The sequence below is a fragment of the Giraffa tippelskirchi genome, chromosome 13, assembly GCF_054371585.1.
Source record: "Giraffa tippelskirchi isolate mGirTip1 chromosome 13, T2T-mGirTip1v1.2.pri, whole genome shotgun sequence".
Lineage (NCBI taxonomy): Eukaryota > Metazoa > Chordata > Mammalia > Artiodactyla > Giraffidae > Giraffa > Giraffa tippelskirchi.
In genome coordinates this window covers 96,353,998-96,367,604 of record NC_137287.1, presented here as the reverse complement: position 1 = coordinate 96,367,604, position 13,607 = coordinate 96,353,998, and the positions used below count along the sequence as shown (strand labels likewise).

General features: G+C 58.8%; 1 protein-coding gene and 1 long non-coding RNA gene across 19 annotated transcripts in view; one reads left to right on the top strand and one right to left on the bottom strand.

Moving 5' to 3' along the window:
* KCNQ2 (potassium voltage-gated channel subfamily Q member 2) overlaps positions 1–7,514 on the bottom strand; it is a 49,363-nt gene extending 41,849 nt beyond the window's left edge. For all 18 annotated transcript variants that reach the window (XR_014073285.1, XR_014073286.1, XM_081557606.1 and 15 more), the window contains exon 1: positions 7,028–7,514. Coding sequence is in view for 16 of the 18 variants with exons in the window: in XM_081557606.1 (XP_081413732.1) it covers positions 7,028–7,323 (296 nt within the window). In the remaining 2 variants the exon portion in view is untranslated. The remainder of the gene's footprint in view (positions 1–7,027) is intronic.
* Positions 7,515–7,576: 62 nt separating this feature from the next.
* Positions 7,577–11,250, top strand: LOC145532477 (uncharacterized). Its single transcript, XR_014073287.1, has 2 exons — positions 7,577–7,729; positions 10,533–11,250. It is a non-coding gene; the product is annotated as an uncharacterized LOC145532477 (long non-coding RNA).
* Positions 11,251–13,607: the final 2,357 nt, after the last annotated feature.

Genomic DNA, 13,607 nt, shown 5'->3' with positions numbered 1-13,607 from the left:
CAGGACCCAGCCTTCCATCCCGACCCCAACCACCCCCCACTAGAGGCTGAGCTCTAAACGCTCCCACTTCTTGTTCCTCCGGTGAAAGTCAGAACCCTGCATCAGACCCTGCCCTCCTGCTGGAAGGCCATCCCAGTACTGCCACTACATCCTACATCAAGGCTCCGTCTTCCCTGTGGATATGGCCCAGCAGGACTGGCAATCCCTCAGGGCCCTGCTTGCAGGAACAGAAACAGATCAGCAGGTGCTTGCCCAGGCTCCCCCCAACTTCCACACCGCCCATGACCCCACTTCCTCCCCCAAAGCCTGGGATCCCAGGAGAAACTGGCCTTTTCCTCAGACAAACCCTTCAAGTATTTTTCCAAGCATTAAATGGAAAAGCAAACTCAAAAGTTCTAAGCCATTTAGTTGGGTCAAGACTGAGGCTCCAAGGAGGGAAGGGGGGCCAGACAGGACCTAGAGGAGGAAGGGGCCTGGGCAGGGGCTGCATGCAGCAGTCCACCAGGAACAGCCTGGGAGCTGAGACCTGCCATCACTGCAGATGGCCAAGGGATCGCTGAGGACAGTTTCCAACAACTCTTCATAGGACTTTCTGGAACAAACATGTTCTGCACAGTTACAAAATTATTCTGGGTAATCCAAAAAAATTAAAGAACTAATTGTATTCAAGACAGATAGCAGGCAGAGCCTAAGAACACTCAGCTCTGAGCACATCCTGAGGGTGAAGGTCAGACTCAGGGATGGAAGCTGGAACACACCCAGACTCCCGTTTCAACTGAGTGAAGCCACCATGGCCTCTGCAAGGAGCTGCCAGGAAAGGCCTGCCCGTCTGGTGTCCCCTTCCTTTGGCCAATCCCAGATGCTGGGCAGTGGGACCAAGACTCTGGGCAGCTGGTGGCCAAGGAGAAGTGAGAATCCTCTTGCAGGCAGACCTTCCCCAGACCAGGGGTCTCACCATGCCCTTGGGGCTGCTAGAGAAGCCGAGCGCCCTGCCCATCACCTGCCTGGCTGAGTGCTGGTGGCCCTGCTCACCAGTACGTGGCCTTGGATCTGTTCATGAGCCGGGCTCACCTGGACTTGCACCCCACTGTCATGACACCCGACAAAAGCCCTGTTTTCCCTCCAACGGGCACCATCCTGCCTGTTCCCAGGGGAACCCCTTTCCATGGCAGAATGCACACTTTCCACAGCCAGGCCTTCACAACCGGGAACTCTGGGGCCTGCCTCCCCACAGGCTCTGACTGGGCTGCAGAGGAAGCCACCCAAACTCAGAGCAAATCGTGGGATGTGGGCTGTGGCTCTGCAGCAGCCCCTCGGGAGGATCAAGGGTCCCACAGCTGACCCATCCAGGGCCCTGGAGACCCAAGAGCCTCTAGCCCAGCTTCCTCCTGGATGAATGGAAAGCTTGGTGCCACCCAGCTTCAAACAACAGACTTCAGCTTCTAACTCCAGACCATTTGTGTGCAAAACAGCCCCCGGACCACCTGCCTCCAACTCTGGCCAAGGCTGCCCTGATTCACGTGAGGAACAGACAGCCTTTAGAAATAGTCATCTCTCTGCCCCAGACCCCTCCCGCACACACCCACATTACCAAGAGGTCTTGGGGTTCACCACCACCCCACTTCTCTCAGGGAAGTGAGAACAGTCACTGGGCGATGGCCGCCCACAAAAGTGGAGGGAGGGGGGCAGCTTTGTCAAACCCTCCCTCACGTGGAAGGCGGAGTCCCCCGGGGGACAATGTGTGACTGCAGGCCCCTCTTCTTTCCACCTCAGCTCTCACCAAACTGGCGCAGTCTCGCTGGCCGGGTGGCCTGCAGCCAGGAGGGCACAGGTGAGGCCTGTTTCCTGGGGTTACAGAGCTGTCAGAAAGCACAGCCGGGCACCTGGGGCAGTGCCATCTGGAAATGGGCTCGTCCTGGTGGCCTGCATGGCGCTAAGTCACCATACAGCAGCTCATCAGCACATAGCCCACAGGGAAACCTGAAGTCCCCTTTATGGTCTGAGGTCCATGGCTACAACCTGCCCGCTGTGGTGCTTTTCAAGCCAAAACCATGTGGCTTCCTCGCTTGGAGGTACCAGGTGCTAGGACCACTTAGCGATGGAAGGAAGACCTCCCCCAGCACCTGTGCAGCAGCAGAACAAGCGGGGTCCTTTAGGGAATGGCCAGTCCCCCTGGACAATCACACAGCGTCAGACCGGGCCCCGGGTCTAATCATGCAGCCACGTTCACAGCAACCCCGAACCCCTGTCCAGGCCAGTCCCTGGCCAATGGGACCAAGAACATGCTGGACTGGGATAAGGGCTGGGCTGAGGGCGGACGGCCCAGGGTGTGTCCCAGACGTGCCCACCTCCATCTGCCTGGACTTCCTCCTGCGGAGCAACTCACGATGCAGCCAGGATCCCGTGACCATCATACACGCTGGGCACTGTGTTGAGTGATTCACAAGAGACAAGCCCAGAACCATGTCCCCACGTCACAGATACAGACATGCAGGGCCCTGCTCCAGGAGTGGTTGTGGGGGCAGGATCCCCACCAGGCTCGCCTGGAGCCCCCATCCCCACCGCCCACCTGCCTTCACCCACACATGTCCTCTGAACTGCCACTGGTTATAACCTCAAGCTGCACCTAAGAGGGGTGTGGGGATGACGAGGTGACATCTGGTGCTAATGCATGTGCCCACCCAGGAAAGAGCCTGTGTTTATACTCAAGAATGTTCTCAGTGACCCACCTACCAGTTGACCCAGCAGCACGGTTTGTAGTAACGAGATTTCGGACACAGACCAACGTCCCTCACACACTTCACCCCGGAAGGGCAGCAGCTTCCAGTGACCCCCCAGCCCCGCCCCCTGCCCCCTCCCCGTCCTCCTCATGCCCCTCGGCAAGGCTCAGCCCTCCCTATGGTCTCCTTCACCTCCCTGGCCCTCAGCACCTCCCATGAAACGCCCAGAGTACCCTCGGTCCCCTGGACCCAGTTCCTTCCCCACTGGGTTCAGAACCCCGCTCCCAAGGGTAGGGGCAGCCTGATGGGCTCACTAGGTGGGGACTCAGACGGTCTTGTGAGCAACGGCCAGGAGCAGAGGCAGCCTCTGCTTAGCCAGAGCGCTGGGATTAACAGAGTCAGTATTCATTGACTGACTCAAACAAACGGGGGAGACACCCCCTTAGACACTCCCTCCACCCCTGGACTCAGTCTATGCTCTCAGAAATGACCCAGTCCCTCTACAGACACTCCAGGGTGAGGCGTTTTCAGGTGCGGTGCCCATTCAAAGACCCCCCCCACCGCAAGAATCTCCGCAAAGACAAGTTGTCAAGTTTGACTTGTACTGATTTCTAACAAAACAGAGGTCTTTCTTTGTTCCGATCTGTGAAACTGTCAAAAAAAGAGCTTTTGACTGACTGTTACCTTGAAGACACAGACTGTCTGTGGGGCCTCACGACCCAGTGTAATTAGACACCACAATTAAAAAACATTTTATGGTTGTGGGAGGGAAATCCTACAAGGAGGCCTGAGGTCTCCAGACGGGCGGCCAGAGACATCAGCCAAGCCCTGGTCTCCCAGGAAACCACAATCCTCCTACCTTCTCACCTTTGGGGAAATTTCCATAAGATTCTCCAACTCTCCAATCAATAGTCACTTCCTCCCCAGGACGGTGGGGGGTCTGGGAGCTGGAAGGCGCTGAGGACACGGCCATTCAGACTCCAGCCTCCTCTTGAAGCAAAGCCCTGATCACTTGCCCCGGGCCCACACTCACCCCCAAAGGCAGTCAGGGCGAGGAGAAGAGTGACTGGCCCGTGGGGTCCAGCCTTGCCCACTGAGGACAGACAGGTGAGAAGGGGCAGCAGGCAGCCTGCACGTGACCAGATGTGGGGCCAGCTGGGTTATCCAAGGCAATGCAGGGACGAGTACATGGCCCCAAGGCCCCAGACCCCCATCCCGATGCCCCCAGCCACAGGCCCAAACCGTCATAGGCCACCGGAGGTCCAGCTGACGCCATCTGAGGATAGAGGGGGTTCGGTGGACCAGCCGAAGAGAAGGCAACTCACAGCAGTGAGCTGGTCACAGCAGTGAGCTGGTCAGATGAGTCCCGGCCTCCGGGGTCAGTCCCTGCCCTGCATCGCAAGCATTTTCCATCTGCCTATTTTAAACACCATTTCACTGGCAACTCCTAGTGGCTTTCGGATGTTGGAAGTTAGCCAATCTGCACCCCAGCTCTGGGCAGAGACCCCTTCTGGTGTGAGTGGGGCAACTCGGGAATTCTACCCCTTGCCTCAGTCTCCCCACCAGTGAAAATGGGGCCACAAAATGAGAAAAACCTGAGACCGGCAGACTGCAGGCCTGGAAGATACGTGGTTCCCCTCTCCTCCTAACTCAGGCCTCAAGCAGATCCCCCACAACACCAGCCTGCCCGCCCAGGGGATGGAGTCATGTGGGGAGGGGTCTACCGGCCCAGGGACTGCTCTCCCTCCAGCCCAAGCAGAGGAAGGGACCTCGGGGCTGGGAGGGGCGGCCCGCCCTCCGCCTGGTCTGAGATCCCTTCATACACAGGGAAGCCTCCTGCCTTCAGAAGTGTTTCTGGGGCCGCTCCCAGGCAGAGGCAGTGATAGCCACAGCTCCGGGCCCAGAGGCATGTTCACAGAGACGGCCTCTTCCGCAAGGGGTGGGAGAGAGGGGGACAGGAGCTGGCCTGATGCCCACCAAGCCGGAGGGCCACAAGGCGGCCACCTCCTTCCCTTCCTCTGATGCCCAGAGGGTCCGGCACACCCCTGCCTTCCAGAAGCCAGGCTTCGGTGGCAAAAGGCAGGGGAAGGTGGCCTAAGAAGGCAGCGCTGCCCACCCCACCACAGTGCTCCCTGGCCCCATGGCTCCCCCAGGCCCAGCTCAGGAGGGGCTTGAACTGGCTTAATTAATGAATCAACAAACCAAACTGAGGAGCGTCGATCCATGCTGGGGGGTTGGGGGGGAGGCAGGCAGTGTGCACAGGGGAGGCCACACCCTCAGGGACCAGAATGAGGGCAGAAAAGGCCTCCTGAGACTGATGGCCTGGGCCCCAAGGATGGGCTGGGCTTAGGGACAGTGGCGAATTCCATGCTCAGGGACCGGGTGATGGTTGATGAACAAGAGAGGACAGAGATGTCGCTCTTCAGGGAGTGTCCCTGGGCCAGGTGAGGGGAGGTTTCACATAGTTTGCCTCCACAGCGCCTCAGGGGCAGGGGCAGCTGGGCCCCTTTACTGCCCCAGAGCCCCCATGTGCTGCAGGCCCACTTGTCCTGACTTAGGGACACTCAAGAAGGAGGCAACAGAGACCCCACCCTGGGCGTGGCTTCCTGGACCCCGGCCCCACACACTATCCCTTCAGCTCTGGATACAGGAAGCACAGACGGGTGACCGCTTCAGGCTGGGCATGGAGGGGCCAATAGAGGGGCCATGGGAAGCCCTGCAAGTTGGGACCTTAGTGCCAAAGCACAGAAAACCCTCCAGTAGCCCCACTGTAGGTCAAACAGGAGTGGGGGCACCGTGGGCTGTGTCCACGGATCAGAGGTCACCTCAGGCCAGGACGGCCAGGACCGAGCCGGCCCCCAGGACCCCCCTGAGCCCCAGACCGGCAGGAGACGAGACAGGGCTCTTCCAAGGGTGAGGAGCACACCTGGGCACATCCACCCAGGGGGATTACTAGGGTGGAGCCACCTCCCCAGGGCCGGCAGGGCTGATGCGGTGCCAGGGGAACCTCTGGGGACAGTGCCCAGGAGGCCGCAAGGGCCATGGTGACCCCCAGGACACCCATTCCTCAGCAGCTGGGCATTTCCCTCCTAGGGTCTTCTCCCCCCTCCCACGGAGGGTCCATACAGAGCACACACTCACAGGGCACACAGCGCCTGTTCTAGGTGGGCCCTCAGTTGGTTGGAGATGGTTTCCCAGAATCCACCCCTCACTCCCATCCCAAAATGCCTCTTCTCACAAAATGGCCGAGTCCTGGCCCCGGGCTGGCTGGGATGGGAGAGAGCGCCTGCAGGCTCAGAGGCTGTGCACGCCACCGGCATGGGTGCACACACACACACACACACACACACAGGCACAAACGCCACACACATGCGAACACCCATGTGCACACGCTGGCCCCTGGCCACAAGCCCTGTCTCAGGACCCAGGAGTTCCCTGAACACCGGGCCTGGGGACACCGACAGCCCTTCCACGGCCAGGGCGGGTGGCCCCAGGATGGTGGCACCCCTTCTCCCAGGGGTCCGCTCTGCCAAGGAGGGAGTCCAGAGCCCAGAACGTGCACAGGGGCCTCAGGCATACACCTGCTCCTCCTGCTGCTGAGAGGGGTCAGGGCCGCGCTGCGCGGAGAGAAGGTGGGGGTGCAGGACAGCTCAGGGATGGGTGCAGGCGCCACTAGACAGGACAGCCAGCTAACTGCCCTGGGCCTAGGGCTGGGGAGGAGAGTAAGATTTGGACCCCTCCTCATTTCAGCAACCCAGGCGCTCACCCTGGACGAAGAGCAAGAGACTTGTGGGGATGGGGAAGGATAAGCCAGCCCCTCCCCCATTTCCCTTTCTTTGGAGGATCCCATCTAGAGAGGGCCCCCCAGGAGTCCAGATCCAATGGCAGGACGGGCAGCGTTGCGCTTCCTCCCAGGCCAGCCCTTTGTTCCGTACAGCGACCGTGGGGAGGGGCCTCTGGGGCTAAGGAGGGGAGGCTGGGGCGTTGCAAGGCTCCCCATCCTGCGGGGGAGGGGCTGATGCAACCCAACCAGGCCGCGGGCGGGCGGGCTGGGGAGGGGGACAGACGCCCCCGCCCGGACCTGAACGCCGGATCCCAGAACTCCTTTCAACCCTATGTCTCCAAAATCGCTCTCCGAACTCCGCCTCCCGTCTGAACCAAGGGACCTCAGGCACACGGTGTGACCGACGCGGGCGCCCGGACACATACGGAGGCCCTTGTCGCCTGCAGCTGCGCGCCCGCGGGCCCCCAGAGGCCGACTGGCCCGGTGCCCCGCCACCCGCGCCCCCGTCCGGGTGGGCACTCACACGTAGGCGTGGTAGATGAACGCCCAGCCGCGCGGCCGCTCCAGCACGTTGTAGAGGAAATTTTGCAGCTTGCGGTAGAAGGCGTTGCGCTTGGGGGGCTTCCCGGCGCCCGCGCCACCCGCACGCGGCTTGCTCAGGATGCTGCCGCGCTTGGGGGCCTCGGAGCCGGCGATGAGCAGCGCGCCGTCCCGGGTGGAGTCGGGCGCGCCGGGGTCCAGCCCCACGAAGCCCACCTTGAGCTTCTTCTCCCCGCTCGGGCCAGGGTACACGCCGCCGTTACGCGACTTCTGCACCATGGTGCCGGGCGGCGCCCGGGAGGGCGCGGGCTCAGCGGGGGCGGCGCGCGGGGGGCGGCGCGGGCCCGAGCCCAGGTCCCCAGCCCGGGAGCCGCATGGCCGAGGCGGCGGTGGCGGCGGTTCCGCGCTCCTGCCGGGCCCGGGCCGCGCGCGGGGACGTTGCGGCCACCTAGCTCCGCGCGCGCCTGGGCGCCTGGCCCGAGGCCGCGCCGGCTCCGCCCGCCGCCTCGCCCCGCCCCCCGTTAACTCCTGCGCCGCCGGGAAGGGAGGGGAGGGGAGAAGTGGGGGAGAGAGACCAGGGAGGACCTGGCTGGGCCGCCGAGCCCAGCCCTTCCTGCTTCTGTGGCCACGTGTGCCCTGATGAGGGAATCTGGACCCTTGGTCCCCTCTGGGTGGGCGGAACCAGGTAATCACACGGCCTGACCAGAGCCCTCAGCTCTCCCTGGCCCCAGCTGAATTCTTACCAGCTGACCTGGACTGGACACCTTGGAGCCGGGGAGACAAGAGCTCTTGCCAGGCTCTCTGTTATAAAGCACAGTCCCCAGGGACCTTGTGCTCCTGGCCTCTAGATGGACCCGGCATGCGGACGGACACTCTAGACCCCAGGCCCTTGGGTGAGCAGGGAGGCATCTAGGACTTCCTAAGAGATGGCCTGAACTGGGCCTTGGAGAGGAGGTCCAGGAAGGCACACAGCATGGGAAAGGCTGGGTTTGCAGAGACCTCGGGGCAGGAAGAGGGGCGTTGATAGTCAGGAAAGTGAGGTCCGAGACACCCTAGGGGGCCTGGAAGTCCCCCAAGGAGCCTGGGCTTTGTTCTGTAGACTCCAGAGGGGCCTGCGGCAAGAGTAGCAGTTGGAGAGCCAGCCCCGGGGCAAGACCTAGGCCTCAGGCCACTGGGGACATTGGCGCCACAGTCCAGGACAAAGGAGGGCAGGCTTAGGACATAGACAGCAGGGTGTCCCTTGGGAGGAGTGGGCAGAGTTGGCCTCCCCTAGCCATGGATGTCCCGGGGAGAGGGGTGGTGTCACTCTGGATCCTGTTGCTGGAAGACCAACGGGCTCACTCCTCGGTCCCCGAGGTTTCCCTGCACACTCAGTGCTGCCAGCTTCTCACCAGCCCCCGGGAGCCTGCTCTGCACACCTAGGATGGTGATGGCTGCAGGTGGCCCTCCTGACTACATTCAGACTCCTCCTACATTCACTGGCTAGTCTGGGATCCACCAAGTGAACAATCTGTTTAATACCTGGCACCGTCCTCAGCGGTAACTTGGGGCTCCTAAAACAGCAGGACCCCTGGGGCCAGGCCACCCGTGTTGTTTGCCCTTTGGGTTCCAAAACCAGTGGCCTGGTTTTGGGGTTTTTTCCACTTGGGCAGAAAACATAACGGACAGTGCAGGCACAGTGCTAAGTCATCTAGAATGTGGAAGGAGGGGACTGAAGTGCATGCCATGCACACACCTGTGCACACAGGTGCATGCCAGGAGCCACATTCCTGACCCCTACCTCCCTGCCTCTATGCCTGGCCACTGGCTCCGATTGCCAGAATTAGGTGGGTTCGCCCCCACTGAGCCCAAGATGAGGGAAGAGGAGAAGGACCTGGATAACAAAAGGAAAGAAGGGACCATTGCATCATGCATGCACTGGGTCTTCTCACCTGGGGGACACTCACTCTCATTCCTCAGAAACCGAAAGAAGCACTGGTGACTCAAATCTGCATGCTCCATGAGGGCTCACCTACCCCATCCTGCTGAGGGGAGGCCTCCCAGGCCCCGGGGTTCCACCTGAGCTAGGCACAGTCCCTTCCTGGGGGTGCCCCTCCCTGGGGTTGGATGGGAGAGCAGAGTGGGCTCATGGTTGGGGGGTTCACAGAGGTGCACCTGTGCAGGTGCCTCGAGACAGAAGCAAGTTGTGGGCTCTGCGTCCGAGATCCTGAGCAGGAACAGAGGCCGGAGGGGCCCAGGTGCCTTCACCACCTCCTGGGATGCCGAGAGGGAGCACCACCCTCCCAGCTGGAAGGGGACTAGGCTTGAGTGCAGGCCCCTGCTTGCTTGTCTACAGTGGTGTTGGTACCAACAGCTTCACCACATCTCTCAGAGGTTCTGGAAGGTGAACTTTGTGTTGAGGTTTGAAAACCTCTGCTTCTGCTGTTCAGGGTTCCTTCCTGTAATCATTTGTGTTTTCAGTTTTGTGTCTTGCACAAGTAGACTGCATTCTGTCCAGTGCTCCCACCCCTGCCACCCAGACAAAACAGGTCATTGGAATCAGTCAGTTGGGGTGAATTTCATGCAGGCGACAGGAATTCCATTTATTTAAAAATAGATGGGAAAAGCTTTCAGGCTCAAGCCATCTTTGCCAAGACTGCACTGACAGGATCCAGAGAAGAGGAGTGGAAAAATTCAGACGTACATGACGCCCAGCTCCAGTTTGGGGAGAAAGCTTTCTCCTGCAGTCTTGAGCCAGGCGCTGTCCTTTCAGCACCACCTCCGAGCCTCCTGAGACCAACACACACTTTTGCCCTCTCTCTTGGCTTCCTCTTCCCATCCCCCACATCACTGGTTACACTGAGCTGTCATATTCCCATCGGGGAGCTCAGCACACTGGGCTGTGACCCTGTTTCCTGGCCAGGCTCCCCTGCCTTTGGGTGCATCTCATCCACCATCGTGTCCCTCAGAGCCTGGCACACGTGGGACCTGCACTGGGGGTGGGGACATCACAGCTGCCAGCAGCAGAGGCCATCTAGAAGCAGGTCTGGATCATCCCCTCTTTGGGAACCTTCATGGTGACCCCTCCCATTGGCTCAGATCATGGACTCAGAATTTTGCAGAAACCCACTTCTCCACTAGCCTGAGTGTGGTGACTCTAGCTTCACAGACTCAACATCAGACAGTGGGGCCTGAAGACATCAGAGCATAGGGGAGCAAGTGGAGGGGAAGCCAGGTTTCCCCTGGCCGTCCATCCTGGCCAAGGGCCATCAGCATCAAGATCCTGCAGGCTGTCCCCAGGGAAGGTGGCTGTGGTACCCTGCTGTGGGAGCCCTTTAGGTTGAGCCCCATCTGTTGCTTTGTTGACACCCTGCGGTCACAAAAAATGCATGACCCGAGGGTTCTTGCATTCAGCCCCTGGGTCCACGGCCAGTGACCACATGGACGTGGGGGGTAGACACTGAAAAGCAGAGTTTCCTACTTCACCACCACCCCTTTCTCTCCAGTAGAAAAGGAGCAAGTTCCCTCCCCAATCACAATGCCTTCAGAAAAACAGATGGTTCCTCCGAGGCCCAGAGGGAGAGTTCCACCAGGCCAAGAAGCAAGACTTAATTTGGGAAAACGAGGAGAGACAGGTTCTCAATCATACAACCTGGGCCTGAGCTGCTGTCGTCTCAGCGCCTTGATCTGGGGCAACAGGAAGTGCCTGCCCGGACAGAGTCCAGTCCCCCATCTCTACCCCCACCACTGGCAAGGAATTTTCCATTATTCAGAGGAAGGGCTGTGTTATTTCTCCAGCTCATGGAAGGAATAGGGAAGTGATGAAAAGATTCAAGACATGGAAGAAATGATTTTTTTAAACATCTTACACACTAAAGTCAATATAAATTTAATTTATAGGTTGTTTTTAAAGGGTCAGATCTCTCAACAAGCTTCCCCAGCCCCTGGCAACCCAGCTAATTGCATGCAGGAGCTGACTTGTGTTCCTCAGCCACCAATAACACCTTGATGCCAGGAGTCCACGGTTGCCTGTGACAGTGGGAAAAGATCAGGCAGCAGAGTTGGCCCTGGACACATACAGATGGGCAGAAATCAACATGGAGATGCTGGGAGGGGCTGGTAGGCTGTGCACTGTGTCATCGCCAGCCCATAGCTTCTTTATGAGGCATCCTACATTCCCCTTCTCACGCCTTCAGGCAAATGAAGAGTCTGTAACCCCCGTCCCCATTCAAGCTCATGTGTTCTTGTTTGGAGGTGTGATCCAGGCCCCCGGGTTCTCTGCGTGTCAATGCTCCCATGGCAAATCGATCCCCACTTTCCTCGCCGTGGCCTTTTCATCTGGGTGATCAACTCGCTCCCCACCGTCCCAGCTCCTCTCCCTGGGCAAACGATGCTCCAGGGATGCTCAAGCAGGTGAAGCGGGCTTCAGTATACTGTCCTCTCTGCCAGGAACGCTGTTCCCTCCATTAGCACCAGAAAGTCCCTGCTTGTGGGTCTCCCCTGAGGTGTGACCCCACTCTCAGCTCTGGTTCACGGTCACAATCGGAAACTGTGCTACTTATTAGCTCACTTCCTGTTCATCCCCCACCCACTCAGACAGGAAGCTCATGAAGAGGGCAGTGCCACATTCACATCCCTGTGTGTGCACACACACATACACACACACAGCTCTATGCACACACTCACATCCTCCCAAACACACACACAGCCCACTGCATACACACAGCCCAGTGCACACACTCACTTCCTCCCACACACACTCACACCTTAGTGCACACACACAGACCACTGCATACACATCACAGCCTCTGGCCCCGCCCACAGGAGGTGATAAATGAGTGAACAGTCACTTTTCTCTAGAACTGGAGGTTGCTTGGAGCCTCCAGTCAGGATGCGCCCTTGATAACTAGCCCGGGGCTTGTGTGGCTGGGGGGCGGCCCGGTAGACCATGGGTGGATGTGCACTGGAGTGCAATGCCGTGGAGACAGGCTTCCTACCAGCAGAGTGGTCAGCCGCCCTGCCCACATACAGGCGTCGGCATCTGGGTCCTGGCTGCCTGCCCACTGCCAGCCCTGGCTCGCTTGAGTGCCTGGCTTGATTGGCCAGATGTCCAGTAGGCTTTGGACAGAGCTGTCCAGCCTGGGGCAGGGCCTATGGGCTGGCAGAGTCCCTCCCCACAGCCCCCTCACCCAGGACAAGGTCACCATACTCTAAGCCAGGGAGATGGGGCAGAAAGGGACTCCTGGACCAGCAAACAAGGACACACCTGCCTAGACAGAGCTGGAGCCCTCAGCCCGCACTGAGAGCTCTGGCGGGGTGGCCCCTGATGAATTACTCCACCAGAAATGCAGTCTACCACATGGCACTGCCAGAGGCGACCTCACAGACTTCTCTCAACTGTGTGACCTTGGGCAGATCAAAGGATCCTTCCAGGGGTTCTCACTGATCAAGTGAAGAGACATGGCTCCCACCTTACAAGGCTGCTGGGGATTCTGAACAGAGATGACCCTGTAAAGCATCACTCAGCACAGAGCAGCATCCAGGAAATAGCAGGGAGATGCATGGCAACGCCAGTTCTGGCTTACAAGCACCCTCTTTCTTGGTTTCTTATAGACCCTCCCCCGTGGGAGAGTCTCCCAGGTCAGAAACACTGATCCTGTCCCCTCCTGGTGTCTACTCACAGAGATAAAATCCAGTTAGGCCAATCACTCTTACCTAGGGCAGGTGCTACTGGTATCTGGGGGGGCAGAGGATAGGACAGGCTCCCCACCCCCACAACAGAGAATTCCCTACTCCCTGATGTTGCTAGCACTGAGGTTAAGACACCATGATTTAGGGGCTTCCTGGTGATCTGGTGGCTAGGAGTCCACCCTGCAATGCAGGGGACTCAGGTTTGATCCCTGGTCCAGGAAGATCCCACATGCTGCAGGGCAAATAAGCCCGCGAGCTGCAACTACCAAAGGCCATCCATGCTAGAGCCAGTACTCTGCAAAAAGAGAAGCCACCACCATAAGCCCACGCACTACAACTAGAGAAAGCCTGTACACAACAATGAAGACCCAGCACAGCCAAAAATAAATAAACAAATATAATTTTAAAAGACACCATGATTTAGGTTAACAAGATTTTCTCTTAGTTGCAAATATTTCTGGGAAGTTAGCCATTCACTCCTTAGTACAAAATAGTGCCAACAAATGAATTTTCTCTCTAAAGCTCCTAATAATACCTAAGCCAAGGAATGAGAATGCTCATGGCAAAGAGGCAGGAGTCTGGGGTGTTGGGGAGGAGAGCTGCTCTCCCCCAGGAAAGGCTTTGGGCAGGGCAAGCATCTCTGGGGGCCACACTGGCCAAGTGGCCACAGAACAGTCATATCGGAGTTCCACAAAGTAACCTTGGGTTTTCTACCTGATGACAGTCTCTACCTTCACACCATCACAGAGCATTGCAGTCTTTGCTTCTGTTTCACGGCTCTTGTCTGTAACTGGCCACAGTGCTGGACCTCTCTGCCCCTCAGTTTCTCAGCCTGTACACGGCGAGTAATCAGAGTAAATACACCACAGGATTGTTATGACCGTGCACAGAGT